The 17,524-nt window shown below is 37.9% G+C and overlaps 1 protein-coding gene across 8 annotated transcripts in view; it reads left to right on the top strand.

The window, feature by feature from the left end:
• LOC104219828 (dynamin-related protein 3A-like) overlaps positions 1-17,524 on the top strand; it is a 43,892-nt gene that overhangs the window by 18,670 nt on the left and 7,698 nt on the right. For all 8 annotated transcript variants that reach the window (XR_011404282.1, XR_011404286.1, XR_011404283.1 and 5 more), the window contains one exon: positions 16,065-16,157. Coding sequence is in view for 3 of the 8 variants with exons in the window: in XM_070165043.1 (XP_070021144.1) it covers positions 16,065-16,157 (93 nt within the window). In the remaining 5 variants the exon portion in view is untranslated. The remainder of the gene's footprint in view (positions 1-16,064; positions 16,158-17,524) is intronic.

The raw sequence follows: 17,524 nt of genomic DNA, 5'->3' as shown, positions 1-17,524 counted from the left end.
TCTCCTATGGATCCGAATGCTAAGCTTCTGCCTGGGCAGGGGGAGCCTCTTAGAGACTACGAGATATAGGAGGTTAGTTGGAAAATTGAATTACCTCACAGTGACGAGACCTGACATTTCTTTTCCGGTGAGTGTTGTAAGTCAGTTTATGGATTCTCCCTGTGATAGTCATTGGGATGCAGTTGTTCGTATTCTTCGGTATATAAAATCAGCTCCAGGCAAAGGATTACTATTCGAGGATCGAGGCCACGAGCAGATTGTTGGGTACACAGATGCTGATTGGGCAGGATCACCTTCTGATAGACGATCTACATCTGGATATTGTGTTCTAGTAGGAGGTAATTTGGTCTCGTGGAAGAGCAAGAAACAAAATGTAGTTGCTCGATCTAGCGCCGAAGTGGAATATCGGGCCATGACTATGGCAACGTGTGAGTTAGTTTGGGTCAAGCAGTTGCTCAAATCCGGTGTTCCATGAGAGGACTAAACACATTGAGATCGACTGTCACTTTGTTAGAGAAAAAAATACTTTCAGGAGATATTGTTACAAAGTTTGTAAAATCGAATGATCAACTAGCAGATATTTTCACTAAGTCTCTTAATGGTTCTCGTATTAGTTACATGTGTAACAAGCTCGGTACATATGATGTGTATGCACCGGCACATAATGTAGTCTTGTCCCACATTGGAATAGGAGTAGTATGTACTTGTATAGTATAGCTATAAATAAGGACCTCTTGTATTGTATTGAACACACAATATCAATATATCATATTTTCTCCCGTGCCTTCTCACACCTTGAAGCGTTTTGAATTATTTTTTGATATTGGGTTGTGCTTTCTGCGTAAATTGGATTGAGCATTACTCATAAGGGCTATATTTGGTGATCCGTTATTTTGGTAAGCTTTAAATTTTGTTTTGCTTTGACATTGTAAGGATTGATTCTGAAAATTTATACTTTCTGATGATCTGCATCTTTGATTTATTATAGACCATTGTTGGTTTAACTTCTTTACTGTTCCTTGAGCCGAGGGTCTGTCCGAAAAAATTTCTCTACCTTCATAAGGTAGGGGTAAGGTCTGCATACACATTACCCTCCCCAGATCCCACTTGTGGGATTACACTGGATTTGTTATTGTTGATGGTTTAGCTTCGTTTATTATACACCATTCTTGATTTATGGAGGACAATATAATAGTAGTTGGTGATTATTTTTGAGGGGTTGGGTTGAGAGTAAAATAAGTTGGCATTGGCATTTGAAGTCAGTAAGTAGACCACCTATAACGATTTGATGGACAATATGGTTTCACGTGGTGAGCTAAATACCGAGCGGTGAGAAAATGACGATGAAGGAGAGGAAGAGGAAAGGAGAGGAGAAACGATCGTGGAAAAATGAAGAAACAACAACAACAAACCCAATAAATTCCCATCAGTGGGGTCTGGGGAGGGTAGGATGTACGCAGCCTTACTCCTACCCTTTACCCCTACCCTGGGAGGGCAGGGAGGCTATTTCCGATAGACCCTCGGCTAAAGAAAGGATGAAGGGAAGTGAAGGCAGTAAGTATTAACAACAAGATAAAAGAAGATAACCGAAGCCAAAACAACAATTATACGTTAGGTAGTAATGACAATCTAAGAATAAAAGACAACATGCTAATACTAATGCTATCGAACAATTATACACTATGTAGTAAAACCAATCTAAGAGTAAAAGACAACATACTAATACTAAAGCTATCAAATTGAGAGTACATGGGGGAACACTCGACTACATACTTGCCTACTACCCTAATCCTCGACCTCCACACCCTCCTATCAAGGGTCATGTACTCAGTGAGTTGAGAGGATAATGTTAGGAATTAAGAGAACTTATAAGGGATAAAAAGGTAATTTTGTTGGTCAAAGCAAAATGGCTTTTAAGCCAAAATGGATAAGTTGGGTTTGGCCAACTTGTGGCTTTTGGCTTGTTTTAAGCACTTTTTAATTTTGCCAAACACTTTGAAAGCTAAAAAGCTGGTGTTCGCTAGTCCAAACGGGCTCACAATCTTTTATAGCTCTTTTTTGGACAGAAATTAAAGGACCTTTTTACGGAAGCTTGCATCAGTGCTTTAACTAACATCTTCTTATCCGTGAAAAAATCTCTGAGGATAAAACATGTTTTATCAAGATAAATGTGCCTGGACTCTGTTTTTGGTATCTTCGTATTCATTGGACATTCTCCGAGATCCTCCAACCCATGGGTATATTCTTCAATGATTGATGAACGAGTTGGTGGGGTGGGCATCCTATTTGGTGCTGCCGCTGCTACATTTGGACCTCTATCGTACCTTTCGGACGCCCATATATTTAGAATAGGCCTAGAACTATTCCTACCAACATCACGAAGATATCGACGCACCTGCAAATTGTTTGCGATGTAGGAAGGGCATAGTTTTCCTTTCTAGGAGTAGCATTAATAATATAGCTAATGGATATGTCGCTCATATTTAACTCACCACATAACATTACGCTGTCCATTAAATCGTTATAGGTGGCCTGCTTATGACTTCGAACGCCAGGCCATCCTGTTTTACTCTCAACCCATTCTCCAAAATAATCACCAGCTACTACTTTATTACAACAACAACCATATACCCAGTATTATCCCACACTGTGGGGTCTGGGGAGGGTAGTGTGTACGCAGACCTTACCCCTACCTTGTGAGGATAGAGAAGCTGCTTCCAATAGACCATCGGCTCAGGAAAGCATAAGCACCACATTAATGAAAATATAGACAAGAAGGGACAGTACCAAAAAGTCATATAAAAGCATAATAAAAACAACAAGATAGTAAGGTGATCAACAATGAACCTTATCAAAAAAGGTGATCAACAATGAAAGAAAATAATGGTTAGTCATTAAAACCTACTACCAACAGAAATGGAGACTGCGTGCCAATACTACTGCTATGAACACTCTAGAATACCTGCCCTACTACTCTAATCCTCGACCTCCATACCTTCCTATCAAGGGTCATATCCTCGGTCAGCTGAAGCTGCGCCATGTCTTGCCTAATCATCTCTCTCCACCTCTTCTTCGGCCTACCTCTACCTTTCTGTACGCCCTCCAATGTCAATCTCTCACATCTCTTCACCGGGGCGTCTGTTCTCCTCCTCCTCACATGACCAAACCACCTAAGCCGCGCTTCACGCATCTTGTCCTCAATAGGTGCCACACCCACCTTGTCGCGAATAACATCATTCCTAATCCTATCTAACCTGGTGTGCCCGCCCATCCATCTCAACATTCTCATCTTTGCTACCTTCATTTTATGGTCACGAGCGATCTTGACTGGCCAGCACTTCACCCCATGCAACATAGTCAATCTGACCACCACTCTGTAGAACTTTGCTTTAAGTTTCGGTGGCACCTCCTTGTCACACAAAACATCGGAAGTGAGTCTCCATTTCATCCATCTCGCCCCAATACGATGTGTGACATCTTCATCAATCTCCCCATCCCCCTGAATAATAGACCCAAGGTACTTAAACCTTCCTCTCCTAGGGATGAACTGCGAGTCCAGCCTCACCTCTCCTTCCCCTCCCTGAGTCTCGCCACTGAACTTACACTCCAAGTATTCTGTCTTGATCCTGCTCAACTTGAACCTTTAGACTCCAGGGCCTGCCTCCAAACCTCTAACTACGCGTTCATACCGTCTCGCGTCTCGTCAATCAATACAATATCATCTGCAAAAAGCATGCACCATGGCACCTCCCGTTGGATGTAGCGCGTCAATAAGTCCATCGCCATGGCAAACAAAAAAGGGATGAGTGCCGACCCCTAATGCAACCCCATCATGACCGGAAAATAGTCTGAGTCCCCACCCACCGTCCTCACTTGAGTCTTTGTTCCATCATACATGTCCTTAATCACCATAACTAGGGGTGTACATAAGTCGGGTTGGTTCGGATTTTGCAATTACCAAACCAAACCAATTGTGTCGGGTTATTAAATCTAAAGACCAAACCAAACCAATAAAATTCGGGTTTTTCAATCTCGGTTTTTCTCGGGTTTTCGGGTTATTCGGGGTTTTTTTCGTAAAATCTTCGTAGCACAAAATATGTAACTTGTGCTCAAAATATTTCCTTAATCCTAGCAAGATACAACCATATAAGATATTTTCTAAGAAAATAATACAAAATATGAGATGTATCATGGCATTATCCTAAAATATTCAACAATAAAGAGAATAAAATTATATAATATAAATATTGCTAATTAGAAAGCATAATAAAAATAAATATAATCTAAAAGTACTAAGTCATGCTAAAATAAGTAGACTAATAAGGGAGTATTGATTACATGACTAAACGCTAAAGAAAAAATAAAAATAGGTTATGCATTTTTATCTAAATTATTGCAAAACAAAAAATAGATATTCAATACATTGCCGTTCGTAGTATTGAATTTAATGTCTTTTGTTAGCATTAGTATTGATTTGATTTTGGTTTGAGCTTTAGTTAGCATTATTTAAATTATTAATATTAATGGCTATAAAATTTATTGGAACATTATTGGAACTTTCAAAAGTTCTAAATCCAACCTTGAAATAATACCTTAAAAGATAAAATTATGAAAAAATTTAAGAAATATTTATAAATTACATCACAATAAGTATATTTATATATAAATATATCTAAAATTTCTATATATGTAATGTCGGGTTGGTTTGGTTTCGGTTTGACTTTCTTTAGCTAAAACCAAACCAAACCAATTATGGTCGGGTTTTTTTTTTCCAACACCAAATCAAACCAAACCATAGTCGGGTTTTTTTCTCGGTTTGACTCGAATTATCGGGTTGGTGCGGAGTTTCCTTTGTACACCTCTAACCATAACGTAGGCAACATGTACACCTCTAGCCTCCAAATATCTCCACAAAACCTCCCTCGGGACTTTATCGTACGCCTTTTCTAAGTCGATGAACACTATATGCAAGTCCTTCCTCTCCCTATACTGCTCCATCAATCTCCTAACAAGGTGGATGGCTTCTGTAGTCGAACGTCCTGGCACAAACCCGAACTGTTTCTCGGAAATAGACACACTCCTCCTCACCCTTAGCTCTACCACTCTCTCCCAGGCTTTCATAGTATGGCTAAGCAACTTGATACCCCGATAGTTATTGCAATTTTGAATATCACCCTTGTTCTTGTATACAAGAACCAGCATGCTCCACCTGCACTCTTTGGGCATCTTCTTCGTTCTAAAAATGACATTAAATAACCTAGTGAGCCACTCCAAGCCCGCCTTGCCTGCACTCTTCCAAAACTCCATCGGGATTTCATCCGGGCCGGTCGCTTTGCCCCTGCTCATCTTACGTATAGCCCCCTCAACCTTATCAACTCTATTTCGCCTACAATACCCAAAGTCACAACGACTCCCGGAGAGTTCCAAATCACCAAGTACAATGCTCCTGTCTCCCTCCTCGTTCAAGAGATTACGAAAGTAGGTCTGCCATCTCTAACGGATAAGTCCCTCATCCAACAAAACTCTACCTTCTTTGTCCTTGATGCACTTCACTTGGTCCAAGTCACGAGCCTTCCTTTCTCGCGCCTTGGCTAATCTGAACAACCTCTTATCCCCACCTTGGCCCTCGAGTTCCTCATACAAACGATTGAAAGTTGCAGTCTTGGCCGCCATAACTGCTAATTTCGTCTCCTTCTTTGCCAACTTATACTGCTTCCTATTCGCCCTCTTCTCCTCCTCGTCTACACTTTCCACTAGCTTCAGATACGCTGCTTTTTTGGTTTTCACTTTTCCTTGCACCTCTCTATTCCACCACCAGTCTCCCTTGTGACCACTGGAGTAACCCTTTGAGACCCCTAATACCTCTCTCGTGGCTTCCCTAATGCACTGCGTAGTCGTGGTCCATATAGCGCTTGCGTCCCCCGCTACTCTTCCAAGCCCTCATAGTCATCAGCTTGACCCCCCAACTCCTGCACTTTAGCTTCCGTCAAGGTTCCCCACTTGATCCTATGTTGGCTATACACCGCCCTCTTCCTCCTCTTCCTCGTGATCTCAAGGTCCATGACCAGGAGCCTATGAAGGGTCGAGAGGTTCTCACTCGGGATGACCTTGCAATCCGTGCAAAGACCTCTATCGGACTTCCTGCAGAGTAGATAATCAATCGGAGTCTTGGCCTCCGAACTCCGGAAGGTGACCAAGTGCTCCATCTTCTTCGAGAAACTCGAGTTTGCTATCACCAAATCAAATGCTCTAGCAAAGTTTAGCAGAGACATTCCTTCTCCGTTTCTATCTCCAAAACCAATGCCACCATGCACATCGTCATACCCCTAGACTCTCTCCAATGTGGCCATTGAAATCTCCTTCTATGGAAAGCTTCCCGGTATGCGGGATACCATGCATTATTTCATCCAAATCCTCCCAGAAACGCTTCTTGACTTCCTCATCCAAGCCTGCTTGGGGTGCATACCTTGATTATGTTCAAAGAAAAACCTCCAACAACTAGCTTAATAGTCATCAACATGTCATTCACCCTCCTAACCTCCACCCCTAGATCACGGAGGTCCTTATCAACCAAGATACCTACCCCGTTCCTGCCCCCACCTTCCCAGAATATCATAGTTTGAACCCGTCCACATCCCGCGCCTTATTTCCTACCATGTAGTCTCCTGTATACAAGCTATATTAATCTTCCTTTTCTCGAGAATTTTCACTAACTCTACAGATTTTCCAGTCAAAGTTTCTATGTTTCAAGACCCCACTCTCAGCCTAGTAGCTCCCTTAGCCCTTTTACCCCTCGCACCCCCTCCCCCGCGATGACACCCCCGAGGACAAGACCTCACCCTACCATCGTTCATCAAAGCCACTATAATCTAGGGTTCACTATGCAAACACTATCCGAAAACAAGCTACAAAAATAAAATGAATAATCAAAATATAATCTACCACTAAAGGTCTCAAAACAAGTGAAGAAGTAAAATAAAGGAACTAAAGGGAACTATAATCTACAACTAAATGTCAGAAAAACAGGTGAAGAAATACACAAAAAGAGCTAAAGGGGACTATAATCTACAACTAAAGGTCAGTAAGAAAATGTACAAAACTAAAGCAGAACTACTAGGGGATATATTAAATAAAGATTCAAAATAAAGATGTAAACAAGTAGATAACAATATAAACAGGTAGGCAAAGCTATCACTAATGCAACTAATTTGTCAATGCTAGGGAAAATACTAACTAAAGATTCAAGAACAAAGATAGGCAGGCGAGGAGATACAATTAAGCTAAAATATCAAACTATCAAAATATCAAGACAAGAGAGGAACAATAGAACCTGGATTGCAGCTCTTGAATTTAACGGGAATCTGGCCGGCGGTGATGGATCGCGACGAGCTGGCTGAAAGGGAAAATCCGAGAAACCTGGGCCGGTCGTTCTTGAGCCTCGATCACTGGGAGGAGACGCGCCGGAAAACTACCTGGACAGGAGCTCATGCGCCGGCACGTGATGGGACTACGCCGTAAAATTGACTGGTCTGGGCGGAATCGGCCGATAAATTCCCACACAAACGTAGTTGGCGAAGGGGAGAGAAATAGAGAGAGAGAAGCGCCAAGATACACGGAGTTCCGGTGCCGTATTCTGGCCAGTCGCAGTGGAGAAAGAAAAGAGAGTAAGTAGGGGGAAAGAGAGAGAAAGAGAAAGAAAGGAGGATGGGCAGAGAAAGCAAGAGAGGGGGAGAGAAGAAGGGTTAGTACCTTACCCGGGCCACCGGCGAAGGTGCTAGACGGTTGCGTTAATGGGGGAAGTTTCATGACCCAAAACCACGTGACTGGTACCAGGCACACTACCTGACCCGAGCGAACCAAACCATTGATGCACCCAAATCATCATATGCATGAAAACCAATTTAACTGCAGAAGCTCCTTGAAAATCTTATATATTTTCAAGTTAAATGATAAAATATTTTCCAATTCAAAATCACACATGACGCCCTTTCATAATAATAACTATGAGACTAAGTAAAATAAATATACTTTCAAGAATGTCGTGTACAACCCCGTTACTACAACCTTTCACAACTATCTATGGAGCCTCTATACCAAAGAATAGAACCAACGATTGGAGTAATTCTAACAAAATAAAATAAGGAAGAACATGATAGCTACCACGAAATAAAAGTGGTGCTTCATAATACCTCGGAAAGAGAGTCATCCTGGCCTGACCGCATGCCACATATCATACATCATCCTGAAACATGTAAAGTAAGCAGTGCCCTGGAGGCGGCCCCTAAGGGCTGAGTACACCACAACGATACTCAATAAGTGTCATAGACTCTCTCTAACTTAAAGTTCTTGGGACAAACTTTATAAAAAAATATTGCACCAATATTTGATATAAAACGATAAGAAATTTTATCAATTCATGACCCTTTTTATTTTAAATAACAAGCAAGTGAAATATAACCCACAATATAAACTTTTAAAACATTTACATCTAATCCAAGATTACAAAATCATTTCATATGCTTTAAGTCATCGAAATCGCTTTCGGCTCCTTAGGCGTAAACATAAGAAAATCATCCTTACCTTTCACTGGGAGTACTATACCATCACCGACATAAGAAAGTTAACTAGGTTATGTACCTAGCGGCAAGTATCATATACCCTACTTGCTCAGGTCGTCTTATCGTAGTGGCGTACGAATCCACTCAGCCATGCTAATACTAGCACAAAATAGTACTCTCTCGATGGAGAACACTCTACCGTAGTCTATACCACAAAGTGGCCATCTACGCCTACACTGGCATGTATAGTTTCATGACAACGAACACAATATATCCGAAGTCAATTTCGGTGAACACAAGTAACTCTCAAAACATTTGATACTTCAAAAATAGATTCATAGCATAGTAGCTTCAAAGGATCTATTTTTATCAAATCATAGCATTTATAAAAAATCTAAATCATTTGAACAAAAATTAAATAAACAACCTTTTACATGCTAAATCCTTTAGCAAGTTAACATCAATCTTTAAAAGATACCACAAGAGCTATTTTGCACATCAATTTCCAAAAAAAAATACTTTCCATAAAAATTATCTTTAGCACTCAAATATGTATACTCTTGTCAATACGTAAGTTTTGATAAAAACTTATAACATTTACCTTGAGTGTCATTTTGCCAACAAGATTTAAAATAAAATTTTACAAAACGGCATGACACTACATATCAGAGGCGGATCTAGGATTTTCGGACGATGGGTTCACCATTACTTTTAAAAAAAAAATTAAACAAAAAAGTTGGTAGGGGATTCGATCCCCTGACCTTAAGGTTATTAGAAATAAGAGACCAAAATCAGTGCACCACTTCATCTCTTTTGACCATGGGTTCCATCAAATATATATATCTATTTTCGCCAAATTATGTATATCATATCTATACTTTAACCTGAGGACCATGGGTTCACGTGAACCATTTTTTAGACTGTAGATCCGCCCCTACTACATATGCAACATAATATTTTAGTACATGGAGACATCCGTACTTGTTTGTCCCCACAAGCACAAAAGCACATTTGCAAACAACTTAAGTATTAACTTGAAACATGCTTTTAGAGAAAGTCCCTCAAGAAAGAATAAGTTTTAATCAACCTACCTCGCTTTCGTTTTATTAACATTCACAAGCTTTCAATCCTCTTCCATCATTCCAATATTCATTAAAAAGCTCAACATCACCAACAAGTCGATATCTACAATTAGATATCCTAATTACATCAAAATATGACCTAAGATATTAATCAATATCCATATATGGCTCATAAATTGACTACAAGCCTCCAACAACTCAAATCGCCAAATAGATTTACAAGCTAGACCATTCAACTTCATCCTTATATTTTAATACCAATTCGAAGTCATTAATGATACTACATCAATTGTCCAATGCCACCAAGTTACTATTCATCATCTTCCATAATCAAAACTTGCACAATATACAATTCGGATGATTACTTAATTGATCACTTTCATCTTTTGCTGACAAATAATTCCATAGTTTCATTGTATTCAATCAATTTCATCGCCAAGATTCACCATTCATCTTCTCTCTTATTTTCTAAAAAGTACTATTCATGCTATGAACTAGAGTTTTATAATCCAATCTTCAACCAATAAAACGTGTAACAAATACTTCAAATACTTCTAACTACTCATAATAAACGAGTTTGAAGCATTGAAATTACCTCTAGTAGATCAATCTTGAAAAATCATAACTTTGGTGATTTCTGTGTTCTTGAGGATTTGATGATGAAATCCCGAATTTGGATGTTAGAATGATGTTAGAACCCATGTAAATTGAGTAAGAATCAACCCAAAACAACATTAACAACTTACCTTGGTCGATTGAACTTTATTTGAGCTTAAAATTGCCCCTTCACCTCAAGAAGCCTAACCCCCAATAGTCAAAATACTCTCTCCCCCGACTTGGTATTTATAGGCCCAGATTTTTGGGCTTCGAACGCGGCCTTGGATGCTATGCCGGCACTTCACTGCCAGCCATTCTTTCGGACGCGGCCCCGGATGCTTCGCATCCGCAGACTCCTCCGCCAGCCTTTGATAATTTGGTCATAACTTCTTGTAGGAATGTCCAAATGAGAAACAGTTTGAAGCGTTAGAAACTAGACTCAAAGACCTTTAATTTGATAGGTTGTAATCCACATAACTCTTTATATATATCTATATATGATCGTCTAAAGTTAGGTCTTATGCGTACTCATTTGGAACTTTAGTCTATCATGTAATTTCCATCTTGATTTGCCCCAAGGGCTCTCCTTATGACCTATAATTTCAAATACACCTCGTACACTTATTATCATATTCAATTAATATCTATCATATTAATAGTTCTCGTCTGCACACAAAATAATGTAATTAGCACACTTCAACTTTCTAATAGCGCTTAAGCACTTCGAAATTTTCCGGGGTGCTACAGGAAGAGAATGAGGAAGATAGATCTAAAAGGTGAAAGGTGAAAGGTGAAAGGTGAAAGGTGACGAAGAGAGAGATATATAACTAAATTCAACTTTATTGTCCTCCGTAAATCTAGAATGGTCAATAATTGAAGTAAACTAAACCAACAATGGGCTATAAAGAATAAAGATGCAAACTATCAGAAAGTGTATTTCTGCAGAACCTAAGCCGATGGTCTATCAGAAACAACCTCTCTATCTCTATAAGGTAGGGGTAAGGTCTGCGTACACACTACCCTCCTCAGACCCCATTTATGGGATTACACTGGGTTTATTGTTGTATATCTGCAGAACCGATACTTATAATGTCAATTCAAAAGAAGATTTAAAGCTTACCAGATGAATGAATCACCAAGTATAGCTCTTATTAGTAATGTCTAAGCCAATGTAAGCAGAAAACATAACTTGATGTTGAATATTTTTTTTTCAAAAAGCTTTAAGGATTCACAATAGCAGCTTAGAGAATGGATGGAAATTATGAAGAGATAAGGAACAAGAAGAGCAAAAGATTCAGATGCGAGCTCAACCATTGAATTTGAGAAACTCTGAGAGCAATTTTGACTTAAAAGAGGGAAGAAAATCAGCACGGGAATGGGGGTTGATAGAGGGGAATATGTTTTTCTATTTCTATGTTGATATATTTTACTCCTTCCGTTTTAATTTACGTGAACCTCTTTGACTGAGCACGAAGTTTAAGAAAGAAATGAAATTTTTTAAAATTTGTGGTCCTAAACAAATCATAATATTTGTGTGGCTATAATTATTTTAAAACCAGCGGCGGACCCAGGATTTTGCACAAGTGGGTTCAATTCAATGTTGTGAAGAGCGTGAAGTGAGGAAAAGCGACAACCCCCATTTCGCTTAAAGCGAGAAGCGAAGCGTTCGCTTTTTTGAAGTGAAGCGGAATTTAAAAAAAATAAATAAATAAATACTGGGCAGTAATTAAATTAAAATAAAATAAGAATAAGAATAAAGGATATAAAAATTAGAGGAAGGGCAGTAATTCTCTGTTAAAAACTGGGCAGAGAAAGAAGAACCCAAGGATTGACATCAATTCTGAGAAAGAACCGAAGATAAAAAAAAGTTCGCCAGCATTTCGCTGCTATTTGGACGTTTAAACGGTGAAAGAAGAAGAAGAAGACGACGACTTGTTGTTGTTGAAGACTTGAACTTGAAGAAGAAGAAGAACCCTAGTCGATGCTATCAGATGCTCTGCTTTAAAACCCTAGTCGCTGCTGTTGCTGTTCATTTACTGAAAGATACAACTGATTTCGTTTTTAATAGAATAGGGTTGGGTCTGTTTTAAAACACATAAGCGGCTGCTTCCTTCGCATCGCATCGCTTGATCGCTTCTCGATTTTTAGTGGGAAGCGGTCGCTTTTTTATACCTGAGTCGCTTCACCCATATGAAGCGTGCACCTTCTCGCTTCGCATCGCTTCTCGCTTAAAGCGAGGAAGCGGGCGCTTTTTTAAACACTGGTTCAATTTAAGATGACGCACATCGATATTATATGCGGTATCGAACATGGCAAACCGAATTTGGTCATGCTTTGTTAATTCTTTTCTTCTTTTTTTGTCTCTTTTCTTTATAATGTTTAAATTAAGTCATTTGAAAGTGAGTGCACGCTATATTTTACAAATTTTGGCCTTTTAAAAGTACAAAAACTATTTGCTCCTAAGTTTTTGAGCAATTTATCTTTTTTCACCAAACACTCTTATCTATTTAATTTAACAAATTTTTACTTTTTCAAAAGGCAAAATGACCTCCGGGCCACTTAAACTTATACCCATTTGTCAGCCCGGTAGATAAACTTATAAGTTTCCCATTTGAACACTTGTACTTAACGGAATGAGTACTAATAAACACCTTTGACCATTGACCATGCTTATGAGGCAACGACTTAAATGATGTGGCTCAAATACGTGCAAACCACGATACAAACACGCGTGAATATAACAATTTTCATTAAAAAATATTAAAATCAGAAAAGAAAGCAAATTAAAAGGAAAAAAAAAAAAGAAAAAATTGAAAAAGGTGAAAACTCTCACCCACCCCACGCCCTCCCTTCTCCTCTTTCTTCCTCTTTCACTCTTTCATTTTGTTGTTATCCGATTCCCTTCATCCGATTCCCTTCCCCTCTTCCTTTCTTTTCTCGCCTCTCCTCCTACTTCCCCCTCAACCACCTTCTAACAAACCTGACATGAAAATGCTGGTTAGAACAAAATAAAGAACAAAATTTCAATTTTGAAAAAATCAATTAATTGGGTGTTGAAGATTGAAAATTTTAGAGATGATTTTGAATTTATGTATCAGTGAACTCCCACTTGAGATTGTTGGCAATTTTTTTTCTTCCTTTTACTAATTTGTATGGGGATTTTCAAAGATAGTTTTGGAGAAGATAATGGAAGAGAGTTCTTTTTATTGATTCGTTTGGATTTTACTGATTTTATCTGTGCTCTTTTTACTTTTTTATTCACTTGGGAGTTTTAGTAGAGAAGAATGGCGTTCATTATTGATTTGGGGGATTTTAGAGTGGATGGAGGTGGTGTTCATTCATGGTGGAAGAAACATGTAGTTGTAGTGATGGTGCTGCCATGGTGAAGAAGAAGAAGAGAAAGGAAAAGGTTTTAATTTTTTTAATAAATTGGTAAAAAGAGATTGGGACCTACAAATTACATATGTCAAACAATAATAGGTTAAGAATATGATGTGCCAGTTGGGTCATAGCGATTGAGGAACGCGCTGGATGTGTTTATTGATATTCTTCCGTCAAGTACAAGTGTCTACCGGGCTGACAAGTGGGTACAAGTTTAAGTGGCCCGGAGGCCATTTTGCCTTTTCAAAATCTTGTTAAACTTTAACAAGAAAATCATTTAACCAATTAAAAAATTTATTAACTCCAAAAAATTTGACAGATAACTGAATATTAAATTCTTTTGTGTTTATAACTAAGAAGGTATTATTTACAAATAGTGGACAATAAAAAAGAGTTGCAATCTAAACTAAATTAATACCAATAATTAAAGAAAGACGGCCAATACATTAAACCAATTTTTCTAATATAAAACAAATAAAAAATTCAAAATAAACTTACAAATTATAAATAATTTCATCAAATATAATTGCATGATTTAGCAAAATTTATGAAATAGAGAATTAAAAATCACTTTGTAGAAAGGTTTAATTTTTTAAAGTAAAACAAAGTCGATTTCTATTGAATTAAGTTAAAAATATGAAGTAAAATAGAGAATAAGACAACAGAAATAATTGGATTAATAATTTTACAAGGTAAGTTGTGGTTGCTGGTTAGATTGGCCTGGCAAAGCTATGGTAGCTCACTAGGCCTACCCATTTGCACATTCTCTGTCTTAATACAAGCAGAAAAGGAAAAATTATAAAATGAATGCAAGGGTGAACGCGACTCAAATACGCGACTCGCTGAAGCTTTGAACCCACATGAACATGTTTACAGACGTAATGTTTGCATCAAGTGGGTTCAAATATAACACTATATACGTATTTTCCCTATTTTAAACATAAATTACTAAGGAACACAGTACTGTTATTTTGATAAAGCAGGTTCAAGTGAACCCGCTTAGTAACACGTGGGTCCGCCCTTGTTGAAATTTGTGGTGCTAAACAAGTCAGAGTATTTGTATGGCTATAAAATCTTCTCATTAAGGGTAGAATTGGAAATTTAAGTTAAATTATTTCTAAATTTAGAAAGGGGGCATTCTTTTTGGAACGGATAAAAAAGGAAATAGGTTCACATAAATTGGAACGTTGCTTTGGACCAATTCATAAATTTTAGAATTTTGGAGCTGGTTTCTAACATTACATAATGTTGATCAGATTAATTATCAGTAATCTTAAAAATAATCTTAAAGGTCTGCGTACACACTACCCTCCCCAGACCCCACTAAGTGGGATTATGCTGGGTTGTTGTTGTTGTTAAAAATAATCTTAAAAAGGCTTTATATATTGAAGAATTAAAACCTGGGTCTAAATCCTCAATTGGGTCTTGGTCAAGGCCTTTTAATTAGAGCTCCCATGTCTGTTTTTTTATAAGCACTCTCATATGGATGGATCCAGCCCTTGTTGTCTATTGGATGGCATTGTAATTACCGGAGATGGCCAGGAAGAGAGTGAGGTACTAGAATGAAGTCTTTAATCATTTCTCGACTAAAGAAGCGAGATGACTCAAATTACTAGATCCTTGTGACAGCCATCAGGATGCAGTGGTCCGAATCTTTTGATATATAAAAAATATTTGGAGTTGAGAACTTCTATACCAAAAGCGAGAAAATACTGAAGTACAAACTTATCTGGTTACATAATGAAATAGACTAGATGTGATAGTTGGTCGACATCTGGATCACGTATATTGGGTAAAACATTATTCTTGAAGAAGTACAAAGGAAAATATAATTGCCAGATCAAGAGCAAAATTTGAAATGTAGCCATGCCTTTGGCTACAACCAAGCTTATGTGGTTGAAATAGTTGTTTGAGTTAAAAATTCAGAAGGTTAGTATGGATGAAACTGATTTGACAATCAAGTTGCGGTAAATATTCCATCTGAGTCTGTATTTTAGAGGACCAAATATTTTGAGATCAATGGTCACTTAATTTATGAATGCAGCCATCGATTGGTGAAACTAATGCACTCCGAAGTCCAAGAATATATGTACAGCAAGCTTGGAGCCGAATGATCATGTGGTTCAACTTGTGGGAGTGTGTTACAATGTGTACAATTGTACTTGAGTAGTAGAATATTGTGCAGTATATTCATAGTTTATTGTGTAGTATATTTCTTAGGATTCTCAGTAGTGAGGAAGCTCACATTATTTCTCCGATTAAAAAAAAAAGACTCTGGAGCACTTTGTTGTAATATAAATAGTAGGGTTTCTCGCTTTTCCTCTTGTTTCACAAATATAAAATATAGAATTATGTCAAACTGCTCAGTGACGCAGTTGCTTTTCCAAAACCAGGGATATCATTAGGTTCTAACATTAACTGCTGCATGTGATTTGTGATAATTTAGGAGGGAGATGATGCTGATAAGGATCCAGCAGCAAACAAGGGCCACAAATTAGCAACTGTAGCCAAATTTCTGAATGGTGCTTTGCCTAGCCAGGTACTACTGGTCTGCTTTTGAGGTTCCTTGGGTTAATCATGATCCGTATAATGGTAGTCTTGCAGTCTACAAAATACTAAACTTCAAGCAAATTTAAAGCATCTCCAAAATTTTGGGAGCCTACTGCTTTAGTGTTTTTACATTTGTTTTTCTGATTGTATACTCTATACATTTTTTCTTCTTCTCCTTTTACTTTTTCCTGAAACTTTCTGTTGGTGGGTAGATTATACTATTCAAAACTTGTGAACCTTGTAGAGAACTTTGGAAAGGATCAAGGTTGGTCTATTTTGTTTTATACGTTGATAAGCAAGTCTGGTTTATTGTATGTAAAGTCATATCGCGTTATGAACTTTTAGAATTGTTTAGCAGGCAAATTAATGTGTTCCCTGGTATCTGTGAATACAGTTAGTTCCAAGTTCCAGGTGCATTTACTGAAATTCGGAGCTCTGGTCCGAAATTCCAATTCTGTGAATTATGAATTTAGTGCAAAGATGGGACACAATTATAGATATAAAAAAAGAATAAAAAAAGTGATTCAAAAATGACTCTTGCTTGATCACGAGATATTCCCAATGAAAAATTAAATGTCCTTCACAGTGATAGTTTAGCATTGACTTTCAATTAATGAACCAATCAACTAATCTCAATCCCAAACTAGTTGGTTCAGTTCTTTGAATCATTTACATCCATTCTGCTACTTAGACCTACTTCATTTAGTCTTCAAAGACAGATTAGTTGTCGTCTAAAATGAATTTCTCAAAATCTCATGCTTATCTGTCATACAAGTCCTTAATCAATCTTAAAAGACTAGTTGTTAGCACGGGAACATAATAAGAGAGTAAATAAGTTTAATCCCCGCCTAGTTGGTATCGCTTGTATGGATTCTTTTGCGTCTATTCTGTTCTGTTCTTAACTAAGTCTGCACTCCAATTGGTTGTAGAGTTTTTCAGATAACTTGTCTCCATGTGATTTTAGTCTCCCTTGTCAACTTTGCACTGTCAATTATTGTACTTTTGCATATTGTATAGTGTTTACAACCTCACATTTATCTTACCATCCACATATCTTACAACATTATCTTGTGGACGTGTTTGCCCACAGAGGTCCAAACATTAACTCCCCTATAATGATACTCGATCTTGAATCCTTTACTTTTATAAGTGACCCCTTCTCGATTAGTATGTAATCTAAATCGATGTACCAACTAAAGGCATATCCTTTCAACACGACCTGATATTTTTTTTTTTTGCTGTCAACGTGCGTAACCAGTTTCTTTAAGCTCCTTGTGACAACAATTAGAATGCCGTAAGTCACATCCAAAGGTATATCAAGGGCTCTTCAGTTTAAGGTCTGCTATACGAGGATAG

Source organism: Nicotiana sylvestris, chromosome 12, assembly GCF_000393655.2.
Source record: "Nicotiana sylvestris chromosome 12, ASM39365v2, whole genome shotgun sequence".
In the NCBI taxonomy this organism is placed as follows: Eukaryota; Viridiplantae; Streptophyta; class Magnoliopsida; order Solanales; family Solanaceae; genus Nicotiana; species Nicotiana sylvestris.
Note: the sequence above shows the minus strand (reverse complement) of the source record. Positions and strands in the feature narration are given on the sequence as shown.